Source organism: Amblyraja radiata, chromosome 25 (genome assembly GCF_010909765.2).
Source record: "Amblyraja radiata isolate CabotCenter1 chromosome 25, sAmbRad1.1.pri, whole genome shotgun sequence".
NCBI classification, from domain to species: domain Eukaryota; kingdom Metazoa; phylum Chordata; class Chondrichthyes; order Rajiformes; family Rajidae; genus Amblyraja; species Amblyraja radiata.
Genome location: NC_045980.1, coordinates 28,395,819 through 28,421,378, shown reverse-complemented (window position 1 = coordinate 28,421,378; position 25,560 = coordinate 28,395,819). Strand labels below are relative to the sequence as shown.

The 25,560-nt window shown below is 47.1% G+C and overlaps 1 protein-coding gene across 1 annotated transcript; it reads left to right on the top strand.

Moving 5' to 3' along the window:
• Positions 1-917: 917 nt before the first annotated feature.
• Positions 918-25,326, top strand: LOC116987172 (solute carrier family 2, facilitated glucose transporter member 11-like). Its single transcript, XM_033043048.1, has 12 exons — positions 918-953; positions 4,062-4,160; positions 4,880-5,040; positions 6,306-6,430; positions 7,289-7,418; positions 9,618-9,766; positions 11,238-11,425; positions 14,717-14,827; positions 16,600-16,701; positions 18,158-18,233; positions 23,410-23,537; positions 25,105-25,326. The coding sequence occupies exons 1-12, from the start codon at positions 918-920 to the stop codon at positions 25,324-25,326; spliced, it is 1,527 nt and encodes a 508-aa protein (XP_032898939.1).
• Positions 25,327-25,560: the final 234 nt, after the last annotated feature.

The window sequence follows — 25,560 nt, the reverse complement described above, 5'->3', positions numbered from 1 at the left end:
TTGTGGGCAGTAGGGCCCGTTCCTGTGTTTTGTATTTAGTTGTAGAAACACAGCACAGAAACAGGCCCTTCGGCCCATCGGGTCGGCACTGACCAGCGATCCCCGCACATTAACACCACCCGACACACACTGGGGACAATTTACATTTATACCCTACCCAAGCCAATTGACCTACCAACCCGCACGTGTTTGGAGTGTGGGACGAAACCGATGGTCTCGGGGAACACCCACGCGGTCACGGGGAGAACGTGCAAAACCGACAGCGCCCGTGGTCAGGATCGAACCCGGGTCTTTGGCGCTGTGAGGCAGCAACTCTACCGCTGCGCCACCTTGCCGCCCTGTACTGTACTGTTCTACGTTCAACGTTAGGAAATGTTTGGTGCAAGGAAACAGACAAAGTTAATCTTCTTCTTCCTCGTGTCCTGTCACGTCTTTCCGGTCGGTCAGTGATGGTGGTTGCAGAATTGGCTACGTCAGTCAGTCACTGTGGTCCAGTTTCTGATGTCAGCATCGCCCGGTGTGCGCCACGTGGAGGCTTCTGCTTGCTTCCCACAAAGTTAATGGTAGAAGAAAAATAATTAACTTTAATCCTAATTGTTTAGATATGTCAAAAGGACAAGGTTGTATTGTGACCTTGTAAACTGGATCCTTTACTATTCAACTGTGTTCAAGACTTCCTGATAAGTATTAAGTCACACACAGAGATTATATCATCTATAATCCATCTGTTGTTGTATTGAAGGCCAGTTCACTGCTCAGGTGATTGCTCTTCCCTTGGATGCCTGTCCTGAGGGTTTGTTCCATTGCACCCTCCCACTCAGCTGATAGTTACCTATGAAAGTGGACATTAAATCTGCCAAATTATCAGCACTCACCTTGCAGTCACCATCTTCCTCCAAAATAATTATTAAGTAAACATGTCCGTCTGGTTGTGTATCATTCAACACGGGGCAGTGAGATGAATTGGCAGTTCATGTTCATTAGGAGCAGAATTAGGCCATTCGGCCCATCGAGTCTACTCCGCCATGCAATCATGGCTGATCTATCTTTCCCTCCCGATCCCCATTCTCCACCCAGGACCGTAAGAAATTACAGCGAATTGTGGACGCAGCCCAGCCCATCGCACAAACCACCCTCCCTTCCATTGACTCCATTTATACCTCACGCTGCCTCGGCAAGGCCAGCAACATAATCCATGCGAGTCACACCCCGGCCACTCCCTCTTCTCCCCTCTCCCATCGGGCATAAGGTATAGAAGTGTGAAAACGCACAGCTCCAGATTCAGGGACAGTTTCTTCCCAGCTGTTATGGCAACTGAATCATCCCACCACAACTCCTGAACTATTATCTACCTCTTTGATGTCCCTCAGACTACCCTTGGCCTGACTTTGCTGGCTTTACCTTTCACTAAACGTTATTCCCTTCTCATGTATCTATACTGTAAATGGATTGATTGTACTCACGGACCTTTCTGCTGACCGGTTAGCACGCAACAAAAAGCTTTTCACTGTACCTCGGTGCATGTGACAAAAAACTAAGCTGAAACTGATTCTCCTGCCTTCTCCCCATAACCTCTGACACCTTACTAATCAAGAACCTAGCTCTTCCTGCTTTAAAAATACCACATGGAAGGACTGTAGACTATGGAAGAGTTTGCCACCACGGAGTTTAGCTGCCATGTGCCAAAAGGGGCCCACTCACATAATGCTCCTCAATGGAACAATATGTTACAACGTCTGCTTCATTGAGCACTGCTCACTGTCATTGTATAGGAAAGGTTTAGAGGTGTTTGGGCCTAGTGCAGGTTAATGGAACTAACGTAATAATTCAACAGTTAAATGGTGCTTTATTTTTTCACATGTGCGACTGCACAGTGAAATTATTTTTGCATTTATTACTCGTGTGGACTCCGCCACGTTATTCAAAGTCCAATGTCTGGTCGGCCCGATGTACTGGAGCAGTTCTCATGAACTACCATCGCTCTCCTCGCCTCGCCCGGCCATCTTTCTGTTTGAGGCATCTTGGTCGGCATGGACAAGTTGGGCTGAAGGACCTGTTTCATGCTGCCTGAATCTGTGATCAGACCTTCTGCAGCCTCACGGGTACTTGGATTGCTTGTACGACTGTAAGTCGCCATCATTCACATCCTGAGATAGACACAAAATACTGGAGTAACTCAGCGGGACAGGCAGCATCTCTGGAGAGAAGGAATGGGTGATGTTTCGGGTCGAGATCCTTCTTCAGTCCGGAGCAGGGTCTCGACCCGAAACGTCACCCATTCCTTCTCTCTAGAGATGCTGCCTGTCCTGCTGAGTTACTCCAGCATTTTGGGTCTATCTTCGGTTTAAACCAGCATCTGTAGTTCCTTCCTACACAGATCATTCTCATCCTTTTAGCCTGTGCATTGTTCCAGGCCACTGCCAGTGATCCTGCCAATACTTTGCTCTCTGCATTCGGTGAGGGAGTCGCTGAGGGAGTGTGAATACGGTTGCCAACTGTCCCGTATTAGCCGGGACATCCCGTATATTGGGCAAAATTCATTTATCCCATACGGGACCGCACTTGTCCCGTATTTGACTGCTGCTACTCGGGTCGAGGGGACTGTTGGGTTGGAGCGCAGAGTCTGGCCCCACCTCGCCCGTCCCGGCGTAGTGCAGCCCATGGAGTGCAGCAGCAGCGCCTCGCCCGTGGCCCTGTCAATCGGCACCCGGCCAGCTGCCCGACCTTCGGACCTTCGCTTACCGCCAACACCACCACCACCACCCCTCCTTCTCATGGCCGACCATCGGTTCATGAGTTGGATGGGGTGCCGGACTATGGGCGTGACAGAACACAAAGCCCAGTCGGCGGGCTAGCTGAGGCGTTTTGGCCCCGGCTGCGTGACGTCATGCGCAAAGTCTGGCGCCAGGGCCAACTCATCATTCACCCAGCCACGGCCGAGTCGGTCAACGAATTGCTGTTTGGAATTTGTCCCTTATTTTGACCGTTTGTCCCTTATTTAGAAGTGAATTAAGTTGGCAACCCTAAGTGTGAATGGGAGATACACTGCAAAGGGAATGGCAGAGGATAGACATAGACATAGACATAGACATAGACATAGAAAATAGGTGCAGGAGGAGGCCATTTGGCCCTTCGAGCCAGCACCGCCATTCATTGTGATCATGGCTGATCATCCCCTATCAATAACCCGTGCCTGCCTTCTCCCCATTACCCTTGACTCCACTAGCCCCTAGAGCTCTATCTCTCTCTCTCTTAAATCCAGGGTTGTTAGCCCTGTGCTCAACCTCCAACTTGGAGGACCAGTGGATCGCTCTTCGTCTGGCCTCTACCCTTTGACCTGTCCAGCATGGGAGACCCTAACAGGAGACGAATCTCCCGCTGGCGTAGCTCTAGGGGTCACTGAGACACACAAGCTCCCCGACCACGACAAGGTTGCAACCTAACGGGGGAGAAACTAAACGAAACCAAAATTATATTAATTCCCTGGCCGTGAGTAACACTGGCCATCACAGGGTTGCCTTGGAGCTTGTCTCTGAAGTATTTGGTTTGGAAGTGGGTTTGTTTGTGACATTACACTCCAAAACTAACTGTGTTTCTCATCAATCTGTTCCACAACAGTTACAGCACAATGTGGAAACTTACCCCAGTTGTCTCGAGTAGGGGCATTTTACACTTAGAACCGATCCAATTAACTTACAAACCTGTACGTCTTTGGAGTGTGGGAGGAAACCGGAGATCCTGGAGAAAAACCACGCAGGTCACGTGGAGAACGTACAAACTCCATGCAGACAGCACGTCAGGATCGAACCCGGCTCTCTGGCGCTGTAAGGAAGCAACTCTACCGCTGCACCGCCGTGCCAACTGTGCCACCGGGTTACTCCAGCATTTTGTGTCTTTCCTATGTTATGTAGGGTGTTCTAACAGCAATGTGGTCAACAATGTAGAAATTTGAGATCATATTAACTCATTATCGTTCAACGACCAAATCTGTCTTACCGAATGTCAACTCTAATTCCAGTATTGACTATGTTTGTGAATGATAATCCTTTATCCACTTATAGTTCCATCTGAAGGTTCTTCTGCTGTTGATTGTTGTCACGGGAATGGGAGGAACATTTCAGCATGGACTCAATATGTCTCTCATTAACGCACCATCTATTGTGAGTAGCCCCTTATATGAGTACCTTTATATGAGTGGGAGCAAGACAATGATATTAATGGCATTGGCATTAACTTGTTGGTGAAGTGGTCTTAGATTCAGGTCTAATCCTCCCTTTATTGTCAAACCCATTAGATTTGGGGATGACTTGCTTGTTCGGAGTGGAAAGATGAGAAGAATAGATCAGGTAGCACAGAGCCTCTTGCCCAGAGTGGGGGAATCAGGAGCCAGTGGACATAGATTTAAAGTGAGGGGGGGAGAGATTTAACAGGAACTTGTGGAGTACCTTTTTTACACAAAGGGTGGTGGGTGTATGGAACGAGCTGCCAGAGGAGGTAGTTGAGTGTGGGACTATCCCATCGTTTAAGAAGCAGTTAGACAGGTACATGGATAGGACAGGTTTAGAGGGATATGGACCAAGGTGGGACTAGTGTTGGCCGGTGTGGGCAAGTTGGGCCGAAAGGCCTGTTTCCACACTGTATCTATCACTCTATGATTCTATATATTTTTTATTCCAAATAAAGTATATTTTGATTTAACCTGTTCAGTGCCACCCCTGAGTATACTCATTTTGGTTTAGTTTTGGCTAAGTCAAGTCGTCCTTGCTCTACAAAATACTCGGCACTGGGTGACCAATAGTGAAAAAAAAAGTTGCCAGTGAACGGGTAAAAAAAAAAAAACCGACATTGATTTTTCATAATCAATCCTTTCCAATTCCAGTACATTAAGTATTTTATCAACGAGACTTGGCTGGAGCGTCATGGGACAGCGATGGAAGGGCAGGCAATAAAGGTGTTGTGGACGGTCATTGTATCTGTCTACCCAGTCGGAGCTGTGTTTGGAGCGTTGATCGCTGGACACCTGGCTGTTAGATACGGAAGGTAAGATCAGAGGCGATCAGGCTTTGCAACCATTACTTGCTTTTACCAGCGGTAGAGCTGCTGCCTTACAGCGCCAGGGACCCGGGTTCGACAGGTGCTGTCTGCACATTCGCCCCGTGACCTGCGTGGGTTTTCTCCGAGATCTTCGGTTTCCATTCACACTCGGAAGGCGTACAGGTTTGCAGGTTAATTGGCTTGGTGTAAATGGAAAATTGTCCCTAGTGTGTGTTGGATAGTGTTAGTGTGCGGGAATCGCTGGTTGTCGCAGACTCTGTGGGCTGAAGGGCCTGTTTCCGAGCTGTATCTCTAAACTAAACTAAACAAAACATCCCACCCATTGCAAAGATGCCATCATTACCATCCCACCCATTCTTCTTCTTGCGTATGGCGTGCACAGCCTAAAGTTGTAGGACAACTTGTTCTATTTGATCTTATTTGATTGTGCACGCCGGGTTGATTGCATTCGTCGAAACAGGGCGGACCACGTGAAGGTTGCAGTCTCCCACCCCATCCTACCCGTTGCAAAGACGCCACCATTAACCACCTACCCAGAGTGAGAACAGCACCCTGACATTGCACCCAACATGAGGTTACCATCGGACCCAGTGCAGGGTCTCCACCTGCAGCATCCCACCGAGAGCACTGACTCCCTCTCCCCGACTCTCAGTCTGAAGAAGGGTCTCGATTCAAAACGTCACCCACTCCTTCTCCCCAGAGATGTTGCCTGTCCCTGCTGGGTTACTGCAGCATTTAGTGTCTATCTTTGGTGTAAGCCAGCACCTGCAGTACCTTCCTACATGTGGCATCTTACTGTGAGAGATTAGCTGCTGAGCCGTTTCTACCATCGTTATGATCCTTTCGCTCAGTAGTAGAGCCCTTCTTCCAACAACACAGTACTGGACTATCATTTTCTCATCTGCAGTTATATTTCCTTTCTGCTGCTTGTTCAAAGCAGATGTGACCAACGGCAGTTCAACTCGTTTCTATTGACATCTGCCGAGGTGGTATTAGAGTCACAGACTGATACAGTGTGGAAACAGGCCCTTCGGCCCAACTTGCCCACACCTGCCAACATGTCCCAGCTACGCTAGTCCCACCTGCCCGCGTTTGGTCCATATCCCTCCAAACCTGTCCTATCCAGAATGACATTACGGTACATTGTGATGGGAGGTGACACTGTGGTCAATGTGAGGGGGGGGTGGGGGTCTGTGATGTATTCAGTCTGCTGAATGGACCCTTTCAAAATCCAATGCATTGCCTTGCAGGAAGAACTGTCTGGTATTCAACAATCTTGTGGCAATAGTGGCAGCTTTAATAGTGGCTTTCAGCAGGATGGCCAGGTCTTTTGAGATGATCCTGGTGGCCAGGTTCCTGTATGGAGTCAATGCAGGTACTGGCCACATTACATTCACTTTGCAAGACTTTGAATCATGCTATTTCTAATGCAAACGTTAATGTGTGTAGAGTCGTGGAGTGATACAGTGTGGAAACAAGACCCTTCGGCCCAACTTGCCCACACCGGACAACATGTCCCAGCTACACTAGTCCCACCTGCCCACGTTTGGTCCACATCCCTCCAAACCTGTCCTATCCATGTACCTGTTTCATAAATGTTGGGATAGTCCCAGCCTCAACTACCTCCTCTGGCAGGTCACCAAAAATGCTGGAGAAACTCAGCGGGTGCAGCAGCATCTATGGAGTGAAGGAGATTGGCAACGCTTCGGGCCGAAACCCGGAAGGGGTTGATGGGCCGAATGGCCTAATTATACCTCTTTCATTTATGACCTTATGATCTTATGACTCCAGGGCCACTTTCTTTCCAGTGTCGCTTTTTTTCCTGTGTTAAGGTCTGTCCACATCCCTGACCATCGCAACTCTCCATTCAGGTTAGGCCTCTGCTACAGGCAGTCACAGCTCTAACACTACAGCAACTGGCCGCTAGTACTGATGCCAGGTTCAATTCAACAAGCCGACAAGACAAGTGTTTTATTTCCAAAGATAGACACAAAATGCTGAAGTAACTCAACGGGTCTGGCAGCATCCCTGGAGAAAATGGACAGGTGACGTCTCGGGCCGAGATCCTTCTTCAGACTGCAGGAGGGACCCGACCCTAAACGTTGCCTATCCATTTTCTCCAGAGATGCTGCCAGACCCGCTGAGTTACTCCAGCACTTTGTGTCTATTTGTGGTGTAAACCAGCACCTGCAGTTCATTTTTAATGTATGTTTTATTTCCTCTCCACCTGAAGGAAATGGCATGAACATTCATTGCATGTACCTCATGGAATGTTCCCCGAAGAAGTTGCGAGGGCTTGTGACCATCACCACGGCGATATTCATATCCCTGGGTAAATGCTTAGGACAGATTGTTGGACTCAGGTCAGTCTCTTTGTGTTGCTTCAGTACGTTCAGCTGCGTAGGATTACATTGCCATCAACAGTGTGGGTGGGAGCAAAGTTCATTCACAAACTAAGGGGCTTCTGGAAGTTTCTGCCTCACAGCACCAGCGACCTGGGTTCCATCCTGACCTTGGGTGCTGTCTGTGTGGAGTGTGAACGTTTTCTCTGTGATCACATGGGTTTCCTCCTGGTGCTTCAGGTTTCTGCTCACATTACAAAGACGTGCGGGTTTGTAGATTGAGTGGGCGCTGCGCTTTGCCGCTAATCTGTAGCGAGTGGATGAGAAAGTGGGATAGCATAGAGCCAGTGTGATCAGATGGCCGACCTGGACTCGGTGGGCCGAAGGGTCTGTTTTCACGCTGTATCTCTAAACATAAAAACATAGAGACATAGAAAATAGGTGCAGGAGTAGGCCATTCGGCCCTTCGAGCCTGCACCGCCATTCAATATGATCATGGCTGATCATCCAACTCAGTATCCTGTACCTGCCTTCTCTCCCCTGATACCTTTAGCCACAAGGGCCACATCTAACTCACTCTTAAATATAGCCAATGAATTGGCCTCAACTACCTTCTGTGGCAGAGAATTCCAGAGATTCACCACTCTCTGTGTGAAAAATGTTTTTCTCATCTCGGTCCTAAAAGATTTCCCCCTTTTCCTTAAACTGTGACCCCTTGTTCTGGACTTCCCCAACATCGGGAACAATCTTCCTGCATCTAAACTAAACAGTGATACATCAAAATGGTGGTTCAGAGCAATGCGTGAATTCCTGGGCATTTAACGCCGGTTACTCCAGCGCTTTGTGTGCAGTTTTGTAAACCAGCACTTGCAGTTACTTGTCATCCCCAGACACCGATGTTTTTTTTTGTCAGAATACTACTTTCCCAACTTGTCTATTTTCCCTCCCTACTCCCCGCGGTTGGTGGCTCCTTTGCCCTCAGGAGAAGGTCACGAATGGTGACAAGTTACACGCTCCATGGATCAGGATGGCCCAACCTGGCCAGATCCATGCCCAGTAACAAGGCATTCAATGCCAGGCTCATGGAGAGCCAGTGAAAGGTACCATCTTCCCGGTTAATGGGATCATCTCCAGCCTTCTCCCTCAATGATCTGACTTCCTGCCTGGCACAGTTGCTTAATTTAGTTTATTGTCATGTGTACTGAGGTACAGTGAAAAGCATTTTGTTGCGTGCTAACCAGTCAGCGGAGAGACAACACAAGATGGCAATCGAGCCGTCCACAGTGTACAGATACATGATGAAGGGAATAACATGAATAACGTTTTGTGCAAGAGAAAGCCAATAAAGTCCAATCCAAGGTGTCTAAGGGTCTCCAATGAGGTAGATGCCAGCTTAGGACACCTCTCTAGTTGTGGTTGTTGTCTCCTTTATAACACCTGACCCAGCAGTCACACAGCAGCTGAAGAATTTAGTCTTAACTTCTAATGCAGCACGTGTTTGAAGCCACTCTGTATGTGTATGTTGAGACAAAGTTCAGAGCTCACAACCTCACCTTAGTAAGCTGACCTTCCTAAATACAAGGACGGCTAGGATGCTGCCATGCCAAGGAGGCGGTGGTGAGTGGAGCATAAATCCTCTGACCCTGACTGGGGATGACAGACTTTGGACTTTAGAGATACAGGTACAGGTAACAGGCCCTTCGGCCCACCGAGTCCGTGCCGACCAGCGATCACACTGGCACTAACACCTGCACATTAGGGACAATTTACAATTTGCTGATGCCAAGCAACCTTCAAGGCTGCACATCTTTGGAGTGTGGGAGGAAACTGAAGCACCCGGAAAAAACCCACCGAGTCACAGAGAGAGAGCATGCAAGCTCCGTACAGACAGCACCCGTGGTCAGGATCGCACCCGGGGCTCTGGCAATGTACGGGGGGGGGGGGGGGGGGGGGGGGGTGATCGGCGCGGACTCGGTGGCCCAAAGGGCCTGTTAACAAGCTGCAACTCTGAAGTCTAAATTCCCAAAGTCTAAAGAAATGGGTGCCTGGGGCAGCACTCAGTAAGTACTGTCACAGCTTAACGTTTCATGTCTTTGCCAATGTTGGTTTCACTTGAACAAGAAAATCTTCTGTGGATAGAAATGTCTGCAAAAAAAAAAAACTATTCGAGTGGTTAAATATATCTCAACCTTGTGTTGTTTGCTCTGTTTGTTTCTCCAGGGAGATTTTAGGCAGTGAAAGTGTGTGGCCTTTCTTGATGGCCTTCAATGCCATACCTGCCTTTATACAGCTCGTCATCCTGCCCTGGTTTCCAGAGAGCCCCAGATACCTCCTGATTGACAAAGGAAACAGGGATTTGTGCACAAATGGCAAGTGACAACAAGTTATCTCCTGAACCATACTTGTAAAGTCCATTACTCGACCTATCAACGGCCAAATGTTCCTACTATTCAGCATTACAGTTGAATTTGTGGTAGTCGGTGGCAAGCAGGGTGAAGTAACATTGCATTGATTGAGATTCAGTGTTTCAGGCTGCTGTGAGATTCTAGCGTCACGGCGGTGCAGCGGTACAGTTGCTGGCTCACAGCGCCAGAGACCCAGGTTCGATCCTGGCCACGGGTGCTGCCTGTACGGAGTTTGTACGCTCTCTCCGTGACTTGCGTGGGTTTTTTTCCGGGTGCTCCGGTTTCCTCCCACACTCCAAAGACGTACAGGTTTGTAGGTTAATGGGCTTGGTAAAATTGTAAATTGCCCCTAGTTTGTAGGATAGCGTTAGTGTGCCGGGATCGCCGGTAAGCATGGACTCAGTGGGCCGAAGGGCCTGCTTCCACGCTGTATCTCTAAACTAAACTAAAATTAAATAGTATTCAAAAGTGGAAACTTCAGCTCTGCTATTACCTACTAGTGCAGACTGAGTATCCAAAGATTTATTTGTAGGAAGATTGGCATTACTGATTATCTTCCAAAATCAGTACCCCGTTCCTGCTTTCTCCCCATATCCCTTGATTCCATTAGCTCCAAGAGCTAAATCTAACCCTCTCTTGAAAACATTAACTGTTAGCATCCGATGGGGTTTCCAGGAAGACTCGGGTACAGTGAAAAGCTTTTTTCTTGCGTGCTATCCAGTCAGCGAAAAGACCATACATGATTACAACCAAGCGGTCCACAGTGTACAGATACAGGATAAAGGGAATAACGTTTAGCGCAAGATAAAGTCCGATTAAAGATAGTCTGAGGGTCTCCAATGAGGTTGGTGGTAGTTCAGGACCGCTCTCTAGTTGGATGTTGCCTGATAACAGCTGGGACAAAACTGTCCCTGCATCTGGAGGCGTGAGCTTTCATACTTTTGTACCTGATTGGAGAGGAGAAAGAGGGAGTGTGAAATAGGCCTTTACAATGATAGGATGAGTCGACCATAGACACCAAAGGCAAAGAACATGTAATGTGAGTAGTTCACCATTCACCATTCTCCGTGAGAAGAAGTTTCTATGCAAGAATATATCCCTGTCTCCCTTCATACAAACTTGACACTGCAGCGGTAGATGTCATAAGGAATGGGAGTAGAATTAGGCCATTCGGCCCATCAAGTCTATTCCACCATTCAATCATGGATGATCTCCCTCCCAACCCCATTCTCCTGCCTTCTCCCCATAACCTCTGACACCCGTACTAATCAAGAATCGATCAATCTCTGCCTTAAAAAATATCCACTGACTTGGCCTCCACAGCCTTCTGTGGCATAGAATTCCACAGATTCACCGCCCTCTGACTAAAGAAAATGCCTGTGTGCCGCCACGCCAGACTCACGTCCACCTTGTCTCCCATTTGTTTCACCCGCAGCGCTCCAGAGACTGTGGGGCAAGCGGGATTTTACCGAGGAGCTTGAAGAGATGCAGGCGGAGCGCTCGGCGATAAGGGGGGAACGATCGCGGAGCGTGTGGGAGCTGTGCAGGGACCCCGCCGTTCGAAGCCAACTCGTTATCAACATGATGATGTCGTTCTTCATACAGCTCAGTGGCATTAATGCTGTAAGAACAAAGGGTGAATCTGGCACGCTGGGGGGAGGGGGGGGGGGGATTTGTGACTTTGTCAGTGCCCTTTATGGGTGACTATTTGCATACCTTGGCCAGGAATTCAACCAAAGAATTTCACTGTGACTTGTCCAAAGTATTCAATTTGAACAATTCAATTCAAGTATTCAGAATAAAAGGGAAAAGGATATGTTGCAGATTAGCTCAGTTCCGTTTATTATTGCCACGTGTACTGAGGTACAGTGAAAAGATTTTTGTTGCCTGCTATCCAGTGAGCGAAAGCACTGTACATGCTTACAATCAAGCCACCCACAGTGTACAGTTACGGGGTAAAGGGTATAAGGGTATAACGTGCAAGATAGTGCAAGATAAAGTCCAATAAAATCTGATTAAAGATAATTCAAAGGTCTCCAAAGATGTCGATGGAAGGGCAGGACCTCTGCAGGGTTGGTGGTAGGATGGCTCAGTTGCCTGATAACAGCTGGGAAGAAACTGTCCCCAAATCTGGAGGTGCATGTTTTCAAACTTCTGTACCTCTTGCCTGATGGGAAAGGGGAGAAGTGGGAATGATCGTGGTGAGACTGATCCTTGATTATGCTGGGGGCCTTGCCAAAGCAGCGTGAAGTGTAGATGGAGTCAATAGAAGGGAGGTTGGTTTGTGTGATGGTCTGGGCTGCGTCCACAATTCTCTGCAATTTCTTGCGGTCTTGGTTGGAGCTGTTCCCAAACCATGCTGTGATGCATCCTGATAAAATGCTTTCCACTGCGCATCTGTAGAAGTTGGGGAGAGTTGTTGTGATCATACTGAACTTCTAAGCCTTCTCAGGAAGTAACGGCATTGGTGTGCTTTCTTGGCCATGGCTTCGATGTGGCTGGAAGACGTTGCCTATTTCCTTCGCTCCATAGATGCTTCCTCACCCGCTGAGCTTCTCCAGCATTTTTGTCTACCTTAGTTTAGTTTAATTTAGTTTAGTTCTTCTTCTTCTTATCGAGTCCACACACAAGATTAGAAGCTGTCCAGCCAGAGCTGAACACACTTCTCGGCATCGGCATACAACGGTGTCAGTCTTGTCACTTCTTGTGCTTCTTGTGCGTGCTGGTGGAAAGATTGGTGGAAACAGAGCCGCGACGTGAACACTCTTTCCTTGACCCCAGTTTAGTTTAGTTTCGTTTAAAATAAAATATGAATGAAAGGAATAAAATTTGGAACAGTTTTCAGTTTATTTTAGTTTAGTTCAGTTTACATTAGTTTAATTTAGTTTAAATAAGTTTTGTTTAATATTATCACGTGTACCGAGGTGCAATGAAAAACTTTTGTTTGCATGCTATCCAGTCAAAGAAAAGACTATACATGGTTACAATCAAGCCGTCCACAGTGCACAGATAAAGGATACAGGTACAGCATTTAGCGCAAGCTATAACATTGAAGTCTGATAAAATGCAATCAAAGATAGTAAGTTCAAGCATTTCCAATGTGGTAGATGGGAGGTCAGGACCGCACTCGAGTTGATCAATACTGGAATCTGCAAAACAAACGCCATTTTTTGCTGTGCTCAAATATATTGTCACATTTTTAACATCACAACATAATGTAATCTAACAATACTAGCTTCTTCTTCTTCTTCTTCTTGCGTATGGCGTGCACAGCCTAAAGTTGTAGGACAACTTGTTCTATTTGATCTTATTTGATTGTGCACGCTGGGTTGATTGCATTCGTTAAAACAGGGCGGACCACGTGAAGGTTGCAATCTCCCACCCTGCTACTAGCTTCTCTGTAGGTAACAATATAATCTGTGTTTTTTGAATAATGTAAAAGGAAGGAGATGAGGAGGAATTTATTTAGCCAGAGGGTGGTGAATCTGTGGAATTCATTGGCACAGAAGGCTGTGGGGGCCAAATTAATGGATATTTTTAAGGCGGAGATGGATAGATTCTTGATTAATAAGAGTGTCAGGCGTTATGGGGAAAAGGCAGGAGAATGGGGTTAGGAGGGAGAGATAGACCCACCATGATTGAATGGCGGAGTAGACTTGATGGGCCGAATAGGCTTAATTCTTCTCCTATCACTTATGACCTAATGACCTAAAGAGGGAGAATGGGGGAATCGAAGGTTGAGAGAATTACTTTAAAAATATTTAGTGGTGATTTCCCAATGCTGTTGCAAATGATAGGAAAAGCCAAAGATGATGGTTCGTTCAATGTTTACAGCAAAAGGCATTACGGCAGAGTTTTCACTTCAAAGTATTTTATTTGTCTTTGGGTCAAGGTGTCGGGGAGAAAGAATCGTGAATATTACGAAGGAAAAACACACGACGGGCTGCAAAATAAGTGGTAGACAGTGAGGGGAGTTTGTTGTGGAAACGAGGAACTGCAGATGTTGGTTTACAAAAAAAAATGCTGGAGTTTCTCCCTGGGTCAGGCAGCATCCCTGGTGACGTTTCGAGTCGGGACCCTTCTTCAGACTGTATCCCTCTTGAGATCACTCACACCATCCCAAGCCACCAATGGCCCTACCAGGGCCCCACCCTGACGGAGGTTATCAGTTGCCTGCTCTGATCAGACCTGGTCTTTTCTCACCCCCAGCTCTACCCCCCACCACTCACTCCCACTCCCAACTTCCAGTCTGAAGAAGGGTCCCTGCCCGAAACGTCACCCACCCATCTTTTTTCTCCAAAGATCTCCTGGGGCATCTTTAGTTCGGCTCAGTTTAGTTTAGAGATACAGCACGGAAACAGGCCCTTCGTCCCGCCGAGTCCGTGCCGACCAGCGGTCCCCGCACATTAACACCACCACCGACACACACTAGGGACAATTTTACATATATATCAAGCCAATTAACCTACAAACCTGTACGTCTTTGGAGTGTAGGAGGAGAGCGAAGATCTCGGAGAAAAATCACGCAGGTCACGGGGAGAACGTACAAACTCCGTACAGACAGCACCAGTAGCCAAGTTCAAACCCGGGTCTCCGGCGCTGTAAGGCAGCAACTCTACCGCTGCGCCACTTTGCCACCCTCTGGAGAAAATGGATAGGCGACATTTCGGGTCGGAACCCTTCTTCAGTTGATTTACCCCAGCACTTTGTGCCTATCTTTGATGTTTATCTTTGTAGTTTATCACCAGTTTCAACGAGCTGAGCTGTCTATACTTCAATGAAAGAGATGGCTTGAGAAAACAATAGGTTGCTGTTTGCCATTGAAAGTCTGGGTGGCCTGACGCCATTAAAAGAGCAATTTCATTAAAATTGCTACATTTCCGAAATAATCTTAATATGATTTTTGTTTTCCAGATCTATGCCTATGCCTTTGAGATCTTCTATGCAGCAGGAATTCATGAGGCGACCATACCGTATGTATCCATTGGAACGGGGCTGATTGAAACACTTACATTGCTGATCTGTGTACGTACGATGCTGATCTGGATAACTGGTGATGAGGAAGGATAGAAGTAACCTCATACGGGTTTGTAGTCTATGATTATGAGCTGTAGGAGCTGGACTCAAGTATGGCACGGTGGCGCAGCGGTAGAGTTGCTGACTCACAGCGCCAGAGACCCGGGTTCCATCCTGACCTCGGTTGCTGTCTGTACAGAGTTTGTACGTTCTCCCTGTGTCCGAATGGGCTTCCTCTGGGTGCTCCGGTTTCCTCCCACATCCCAAAGACAGGCTTGCAGGTTAATTGGCTTCTGTAAATTGCCACTAGTGTGTAGGGCATGAAACTGGGATAACATAGAACTAGTAACCATAAACTTGATGAGGTCCAACTCGTTAGTTTATCGCTTTTGTTTTAGAAATGCAGCGTGGAAACAGGCTCTTCGGCCCACTGAGTCTTTGCCGGTGATGGTTGGTCGGCGCGGACCTTGCCAGTGATGATCCTTGCCGGTGATGGTTGGTAGGCACGGACTCGGTGGGCCAAAGTGCCTGTTTCCACGCTGCGTCTCCAAAACTAAAACAAAATGCGTTGGACCTCGTCAGGTTTATTGTCATGTGCACTGGTACAAACGATGTGTTGAGGGCCCTGGGCATATGTTCCACATGCTTGTGTTGCCCGATACATGGTGATACTCTGGCGGTACTGTCAGCATCCATTTTGTTTTTAAAATGGGCCCATTCTACCCAGCTTGAAGGTTGGGCGGCACGGTGGCGCAGCGCTAGAGTTGCTGCCTTGCAGCACCGGGGACCCGGGTTCAATCCCGACTAAGAGCGCTGACTGTACGGAGTTTGTATGTTCTCCACGTGACCACCTGGGTTTCCTCTGGGTGCTCCGGTTTCCTCCCATACTCCCTGTGACCGTGCGGGCTTTCTCCGGGTGCTCCGGTTTTCTCCTGCGTTCTAAAGAAGTGCAGGTTTGCAGGTTAATTGGCTTCTGTAAATTGTCCTTAGAGTGCTGTATAGAACTAGTGTACAGGCTGATCGCTGGTCGGTGTAGCCTCGGTAGGCCTAGGGGTCTGTTTCCACACTGTATCTCTAAACTAAACTAAACTAAAAACACCTTCAAAGCTCCACAAGATTAAGGAACAATTATTTTAACACAAGCCATGTATGAACATAGAAACATTGAAAATAGGTGCAGGAGTAGGCCATTCGGCCCTTCGAGCTATCGCCATCATTCAATATGATCACGGCTAATCATCCAAAATCAGCACTCCATTCCTGCTTTCTCCCCCTATCCCTTGATTCCATTAGCCCTAAGAGCTATATCTAACTTTCTCTTGAATACATCCAGTGAATTGGCCTCCACTGCCTTCTGTGGTAGAGAATTCCAAAGATTCACAACTCTCTGGGTGAAAATGTTTTTCCTTATCTCAGTCCTAAATGGCCTTCCCCCTTATTCTTAAACTGTGATGCATGGTCCTGGACTCCCCCAACATCGAGAACATTTTTCCTGCATCTATCCGGTCCAATCCCTTAAGAATTTTATATGTTTCTATAAGATTACCCTCTCATCCTTCTAAATTCCAGTGAATACAAGCCCAGTCGACCCATTCGTTCATCGTATGTCAGTCCCGCTATTCCGGGAATTAACCTGGTGAACCTACGCTGCACTCCCTCAATAGCAATAAGGTCCTTCCTCGACTGAACACTGAACATCTCCCCAAGCCGTAGGACTAAGGCAACCAAAAGCAGATTCTCACTGACGCTCAGTGCTTTATTCTGTAAATCTTATTACACAGGGATTCTTCGTTGAACGAACAGGAAGAAAAACTCTTCTCTGCGGAGGATTAGGGTTCATGAGTCTGTGGACGGGACTTTTGACCATTACCTTTTCACTGCAGGTAAGCAACCTCCTGTGGGGCCCAGAGACAGGGAGACACCCATGTATAGACTGATCCTTTCAACTGGCATTCATAATTATTCACGTTTGTGAACTGTGAACTTTAATAAAAGAGCAAAAAGACAGCTCTTTTATTAAAGTAGAGAGTAGAAATAAAGATTAAATTAACATTTTATTTTATGGAGGTCATAAGGTCATAGGTGATAGGAGTAGATTTAGGCTTTTCGGCCTATCAAGTCTACTCCGCCATTCAATCATGGCTGATCTATCTCTCCCTCCTAACCCCATTCTCCTGCCTTCTCCCCATAACCTCTGACACCCGTACTAATCAAGAATCTATCTACCTCTGCCTTAAAAATATCCACTGATGGCCTAAGAGTTACATTATAGGGACTTATAAGGAGCTAAGATCGCCGTGGGTTTTGCATATTGAAGAAGGATCTAATGATTGAGTGTAGGGGGTAAAGCTGTAAACCTCAAGGCAAAAGGTGAAAAAGAGATGAGGATGGTTTGGAAATTCAAGTCCTGGACTGGTGGACTTCAAAATCAGAACCAGCACCTGCCAAATATGGACTGAGAACTGAAGAAGGGTCTCGACCCGAAACGTCACCCATTCCTTCTCTTCAGAAGTGCTGCCTGGCCCGCCGAGTTACTCCAGCTCTTTGTGTCTATCTTTGGACTGAGAACTGTTATTTGTCGGTATGTTAGTATCTAACAAGAGGGGGGTCAATCAATAGTGAAACGGTGAGCGTTCAGTTCAGTTTAGTTTATTGTCACGTGTACCGAGGTACAGTGAACAGGTTTAGTTGCGTACTAACCATTCAGGGCCAACAAGTAAGGATGAATGGTGACGGTAACTAGTGCAAGGAACCCAGGATGTCTGTGGGTATAGAAGGTGGAATTAAAAAAAAAAAATGGGGGATACAGAATTCATGAGTTAAGATTCAAGAGTGTTTAATTGTCATATGACCCAGACAGAACAATTAAATTCTTACTTGCAGCAGCACTACAGAATATGTAAACATAGTACACTGTAAACAATATAATAAATGAGAAAAAAGTTCAGTATTTATGCATATGTATATAAACACTCCTATATATATATATGTGTGTGTGTGTGTGTGTACACTATGAACGCTCTTTCCTTGATTCCTATATATAAATATAGTGGCAAGTAGAATTTTGAGGGATTGAGGAGAATGTGAGGAGATTAAAATGGATTAAATTAGGTTTAGTATAAAAGAGTACCCGATGATCTTTCAGTGGGCCAAAGATCAGTTTCCTTGCTATATGACTCTTTAAGGAACATAGAAATTTTAGGGGGGGTGGGGGGTGCACACTTTTCTCTGGGATCTCCAGTGTTTGGAGCGATGGGGTGAATGAGGTCGAGCAAGGGTAGGAGGGGGGAGATGTGCCTTTTCACCCATTTGGATGCTAATCCTGTCTCCCCTCTGCAGCATCTCGTCAGCTGGATGCCCTACTGCAACCTGGTCATCATCTTCGCTTATGTCCTCAGCTACGGACTTGGCCCAGGTAAGCTGGGATGGACACTGACTCTTCCCCTTCCAACCCACTCCTGAAGCACAACCTCCAATTTGCAGCGCCGAATATTGACATACATGGCGGCCACGATCAAAGGCACATTGACACTTTGAGGGTAGAAATCCATTCTTCGTTGCGTGACATACGGTAGATCATGCATTACTTATTTTACTTAAAAGTGGATCTGATTTCAGAAGAGAAGTCTATTGTGTCAGGATCAAGAATAATTGGTGGTCTGATTAAGTTTGCAAGTTCAAGTTCCGAATTTAGAAACTTTAGTAAAAAGTTCGGCCCATCAAGTCTACTCCGCCATTCAATCATGGCTGATCCACCTTTCTCTCTCAAACCCATTCTCCTGCCTTCTCCCCATGACCTCTGACACCAGCACTAATCAAGAATCTATCTATCTCTGCCTTAAAAATATCCACTGACTTGGCCTCCTTAGCCTTCCGTGGCAAAGAATTCCTCCCTCTACCTAAAGAGATTCCTCCTCATCACCTTTCTAAAAGTATGTCCTCTTATTCTGGGGCTCTGTCCTCTGGTCCTAGACTCTCCCACTAGTGTAACCATCCTCTCTGCATTCACTCTATCCAGGCCTATTAAGGAAGGAGTTAGATTCTCCCAGACCATTAATTGAATCGTTGAAAGATACAGCATGGAAACAGGCCATTCAGCCCATTGGGTCAACACTGGCCATCATAGAAACATAGAAACATAGAAAGTAGGTGCGAGAGTAGACCACCAGGTCCGTCGAGCCCGCACCGCCATTCGCTCATGGCTGAACACTAAACAGACACACTTACCCACAAACAGTAGACACAAGACACAGAACACAAGACACTACCCTCCCCTTTATACCGCTATCACCCCTCTCCACCCCAAGAACCTCGTGATCTCCTGGGGGAGGCAAAAAACCGGATAAAAACCCAGGTCCAATTCGGGAAAAAAATCCGGGAAATTCCTCTCCGACCCCAATCCAGGCGATCGACACTTGTCCAGGAGATCACTCAGGTCTTACTATACTAACCATACCTAGGTCCATATCCCTGCCCTCTCCCCGTAGCCCCTTATCCCCTTGGCAGCTAAAAAACCATCTATTTTAGTCTTAAATATATTTAAAGTTTCTGCTTCCACTGCTCCCTGGGGCAGTGAATTCCATAAATTAACCACCCTCTGGGTGAAGAAGTTCTTCCTCATCTCAGTTTTAAAAGAGCCCCCCCTTATTCTGCAACTATGTCCCCTAGTTCTGGTTTCCCCGATCATTGGGAACATCCTCGGTGCATCCACCCGATCAAGGCCCCTCACGATCTTATATGTTTCAATGAGATCGCCTCTCATTCTTCTAAACTCCAAAGAGTAGAGTTCCAGCCTACTTAACCTTTCCTCATATGTCAATCCCCTCATTGCAGGAATTAATCTTGTAAACCTTCGCTGCACTGCCTCCAGGGCTAGTACATCCTTTCTTAAGTATGGACCCCAGAACTGTACACAGTATTCCAAATGTGGTCTCACTAATACTGTGTACAGCTGCAGCAAGACCTCCGTGTTTTTATACTCAATCCCCCTAGCAATAAAGGCCAAAACTCCATTGGCCTTCCTGATTGCTTGCTGCACCTGCATACTAACTTTTAGTGATTCATGTACTAATACCCCTAGATCCCTTTGCGTTGCATTACAACGCAGCTCCTCCTCATTTAGAAAATAACTTGCCCTATCATTTTTTTTCCCAAAGTGAATGACTTCACATTTATTAGTATTAAACTTCATCTGCCAAGTTGTTGCCCACTCACCTAGCTTATCTATATCCTTTTGCAGACTCTTCCTATCCTCCTCATCCCCTACTTTTCCTCCCATTTTTGTATCGTCCGCAAATTTTGATATATTACACTTGGTTCCCTCCTCCAAATCATTTATATAAATTGTGAACAACTGGGGTCCCAGCACCGACCCTTGCGGAACCCCGCTAGTTACCGGTTGCCATCCCGAGTATGAACCATTTATCCCCACTCTCTGCTTCCTATTTGTTAGCCAATCCTCTACCCATGCTAATATATTACCCCCAATCCCATAATTTTTTATTTTTAGCAATAGTCTCTTATGTGGCACCTTGTCAAAAGCCTTTTGGAAGTCCAAGTATACCACATCCACCGGTTCCCCTTTATCCACCCGGGTTGTTACTTCCTCAAAGAATTCGAGCAGATTCGTTAAACAGGACTTCCCCTTCACAAAACCATGCTGGTTCTGTCCGATGAAGTCATGTTTATCCAAGTGCCCCGTTAGTGTTTCTTTAATAATTGTCTCTAACATTTTACCCACCACCGATGTTAGACTAACCGGTCTATAGTTACCCGCCTTCTGTTTACTTCCTTTTTTAAATATAGGTGTTACATTGGCCATTTTCCAATCCACTGGGACCGTTCCTGCCTCCAGGGAGTTTTGGAAAATTATCACCAATGCATCCACAATCCCCACCGCTATCTCCCTCAAGACCCTTGGATGTAATCCATCAGGCCCAGGGGATTTATCCTCCTTCAGTCTCATTAATTTCCCTAATACCACCTCCTTGGTGATCTTAATAGTATTTAGCTCCTCCATTCCTACCGCCCCCTGTTTATCCAGCGTTGGAATATTTTTTGTGTCTTCTATGGTGAAGACTGATACAAAATACTCGTTTAATGCCTTTGCCATTTCCATGTTCCCCACCAACAACTCTCCAGTCTCACCCTCCAATGGACCAACGTTCACCTTAGCCACCCTTTTTCTTTTTATATAGCTATAAAAACTCTTACTATTAGTTTTTATGTTGTTCGCTAAATTCCTTTCATAGTCTATTTTCCCCGTCTTAATTAATCTCTTAGTTATTTTTTGCTGACCTTTAAATGCTTCCCAATCCTCTACCCTCCCACTATCTCTGGCTACCTTATATGCCCTTGCCTTCAGCCGAATACTATCCTTTATAGTTTTACTGAGCCATGGCTGACTGTTCTTACCCTTACCCCTTTTTTTCTTCATAGGAATAAATTTTTCTTGAAGGTTATACAGTATACCCTTAAACGTACACCACTGCTCATGTACCGTCTTATTCTTGAGTCTGCTATCCCAGTCAACTTTGATCAGCTCAGTCCTCATACCTTCATAATCCCCCTTATTTAGACTAAGCACCCTAGCCTGAGTTTCAACCTGCTCCCCTTCTATTTGAATATGGAATTCGACCATATTGTGGTCACTTGTTCCCAACGAGTCCCTAACTATGACATTTTTAATTAATCCTGCTTCATTACACAGAACCAGATCCAAGATTGCCTCCCCCCTTGTCGGTTCTGTGACATACTGTTCTAGGAACCCGTCTCTAATACATTCTATAAACTCTTCCTCTAGTCTACCCTGCCCAGTTTGGTTTGCCCAATTAATATGAAAATTGAAGTCCCCCATGATTACAGCAGTTCCCTTTTTACATGCGTCAACTATTTGCAGATTTATGTTCTGACTAACAGCGTCACAGCTATTTGGAGGTCTATAAATTACACCCACTAGTGTTTTTTTCCCCTTATTATTCTCTATCTGTACCCAAGCTGTTTCACTATCCTGATCCTTCAACGCAATATCCTTCCTCTCTATTGCCGTTATTCCCTCCCTTATTAAAAGGGCCACCCCTCCTCCCTTTCTTTCCTGTCTATCTTTCCTAATTGTCGAGTACCCCTCTATATTTAACTCCCAGTCCTGATCCCCTTGCAGCCATGTCTCCGTAATGGCCACGATATCATAACTATATATACTTAATTGCACCATCGATCACCCGTTCACACTAGTTCTATTTATCCCACTTTTTCATCAACTCCCTTCACACCAGGGGCAATTTTCAGAGGCCAAATAAAATCAGTAAAAAGATGGTGCAACTTATCAGTCTGATAAGTCTGCAGAAGGGTTTCGGCCTGAAACGTTGCCTATTTCCTTCGCTCATAGATGCTGCCTCACCCGCTGAGTTTCTCCAGCACTTTTGTCTACCGTGCAACTTAAACCATATTTATTTTTCTGTGGGGTCTCATCGAGGCTACAGAGTTGACAGAGAGAGCCCTTATCTGGAATCTGAATCCTTGGTTCAACTTGGACAGTAGCTCTACTGGCTCGGATTGGGCTGTTGAGGTTGAGGTTCAGTCCTCCAGTTGCTCTCTTCCTGCACTCTGCCGCGGTTCATGCAGAAAGAACATCCTTCCTCATTTCCCCTTTCCAAATGGAAAATTAAAAGGAGCTTTCATCAAATTGTATGATTTTATTTTTGACCGTGTCAGGCAAGCTTTTTTATCCCTTGAATCAAATTGAATGGAAAGAGACTAAACGGAAACAGGCCCTTCGGCCCACCGAGTCCGCGCTGACCAACGCACTAGTTCCATGTTATCCCACTTTCTCATCCACTCCCTACTTATTTTTTACAGTGGCATATTAACCTACAAACCCGCACGTCTTTGGGATGTGGGAGGAAACTCTTTTAGTTAGAAGAGCGCTCTTTTAGAAAGGAGGTGAGGAGGAACCTCTTTGGTCAGAGGGCAGTTAATCTGTGGAACTCATTGCCACATTGGGTTGTGGAGGCCAAGTCAGTGGATATTTTTAAGGCAGAGATTGACAAGTTCTTGATCAGAACGGGTGTCAAGGGTTCAGGGGAGAAGGGAGGAAATTCGGATTATCAGGCATGAATCAGCCATGATTGAATGGCGGAGTAGACTCGATGGGCCGAATGGCCTAATTCTACTCCAATAACTTGTGAACTTGTGAACATGGCCACAGGGAGAACGTGCAAAGACCATGCGAGACAAAAGGAGCATTTAAACGACGGAGGTTTGTGGTGAGAAGAGAAAGATATAATGGGAAAGAGAGGGCAAATGTTTTCACTCAGAGGGTGATTGGTGTATGGGATGAGCTGCCAGGCGGTAGTTGAGGCAGGAGGTATCACAGCATTTGAAAGACAAGAATGTACAAGGATAGGAAAGGTTCTTGTGAAACCGGAGCACCCGGAGGAAACCGAGGTGGCCACAGAGAGAACGTGCAAACTCCACACAGACAGTAGCCGAGGTCAGGATCGAACCCGGGTCTCTGGCTCAGCAGGGAAGGGGCTCTCTCAGCTGCGTGACTCTTCCATTCTATACTAATAAAAGAGAGGCTGTTTTTCCAGGGGGAGTAGCTCTCATATTACCTTCGGAAATATTTCTCCAGTCCGACCGACCCGCCGGCTTTGTCATCAACGGCTTCCTCAACTGGTTTGGGCTCTTCCTCCTCAGCATGCTTTTCTCCTTCATGGTGGTAAGTATCCTTGTTGCCGGGCCGTGGAACTGCTGAGAACTATATTCTGCATCTTCCTCCTTTGCTCTCTCTACCCTACTTGAGTTTGGCCTGACTGTATTTAACTCTCCATAGCGTTTGATGTGGAGAGGATGTTTCCACTCGTGGGAGAGTCCAGGACCAGGGGGTCTAGACCCACTCACTCACTGACTCTCCTCTCACTTCACTGACAGAGAACATTTACGAGGATGTTGCTGGGACTCGAGGGTCTGAGCTAAAGGTAGAGGATGAGCAGGCTGGGTCTCCATTCCTTGGAGCGCAGGAGGATGAGGTGATCTTAAAGAGGTGTACAAAATCACGAGATAAATAGATCGGGTAGATGCACAGTCTCTTGCCCAGAGTAGGGGAATCGAGGACCAGAGGGCATAGGTTTAAGGTGAGGGGGGGGGAATGATTTAATAAGATATGAAGGGTGGTGGGTGAATGGATCGAGCTGCCAGAGGAGGTAGTTGAGCAGGGACTATCGCAGCGTTTAAGAAAGAATAAGACAGGTACATGGATAGGACAGGTTTAGAGGGGTATGGGCCAAACACAGGCAGGTGGGACTAGTGTAGATGGGACATGTTGGTCGGTGTGGGCAAGTTGGGCTGAAGGGCCTGTTTCCACGCTGTATCACTCAGTGACACTCCCCCCCCCTCTCCCAGTCTCTCCATGTGCTGCACACTGACCTTTTCTTAATGGTAGACAGAAGTGCTGGAGAAACTCAGCGGGTGCGGCAGCATCTATGGAGCGAAGGAAATAGGCAACGTTTCGGGCCGAAACTGTGGGGGGGCATGTCTGGGAGTGAGAGGGGGGAGGGGGAGGGGGAGGGGGAGGGGGAGGGGAAGGGGGACAAGGAGGGGTAGGAGGAGGGGGGGCGGAGAACACAGAAAGACCCACATGGGGGACCGTCGTAAGGGGGAAGGGTCCGGGGGGGGACGAAAAAAGGTGGACCCGGAGCGAGGGGGAGGGGGGAGAACAAAGGGGGATCAGGCGTGGGATACTTTGTAACTTTGTCAACGCCCTTAATGTGGTGATTATTCGCATACCTTGGTAACGCAAAACAACGAATCTCACTGTGACTTGTTGCCCGTGACAATAGACAATAGACAATAGGTGCAGGAGTAGGCCATTCGGCCCTTCGAGCCAGCACCGCCATTCAATGTGATCATGGCTGATCATCCCCAATCAGTACCCCGTTCCTGCCTTCTCCCCATATCCCCCGACTCCGCTATTTATAATAGCCCTATCTAGCTCTCTCTTGAAAGCACCTGCCTCCACCGCCCTCTGAGGCAGAGAATTCCACAGACTCACCACTCTCTGTGAGAAAAAGTGTTTCCTCGTCTCCGTTCTAAATGGCTTACCCATTATTCTTAAACTGTGGCCCCTGGATCTGGACTCCCCCAACATCGGGAACATGTTTCCTGCCTCTAGCGTGTCCAAGCCCTTAACAACTGTAACAATCTGGACATTGAAGTGTCCATTCATTGATTGATTCATTGATTGAGCCATTTTACTGACTGACTGCCGTTGTCCCTCCCTGGTGCAGGACGGACTGGGCTACCTCTGCTTCCTGATCTTCAGTGGCGTGTGCCTGGTGCTCACTATCCTGAGTTACTTCATCGTGCTGGAGACGAGGGGGAAGACGCCGCTGGAGATCAGCGAGGAGTTCAAGAAGAGGAAGTTCTTCAAGAGGGCGACGCTCCGCGCCCCGCCCAACGGGGCCCTCCCGCAGAGCACGGTGGACATCATCATGTCCACCGCCTTCTGATCTCCAGGACCAGCGAGGGTGGACAACCTTCCCCAACTGAGCTGCAACTTGACCCCCCCCCCACCCCACCGCCCACCCACCCACCGCTACAAACACAGCGAGAGTCTTCACTTTGTTAAGAACTGTATCGATCGCTTCCTCTGCTGAATGGTGGATATCAAACCAAGGCCAACACATGGGGGAAGAGTTCTACCCATCTGTCCTACCATGTGGTGTAGTTGTATTTATCAATGT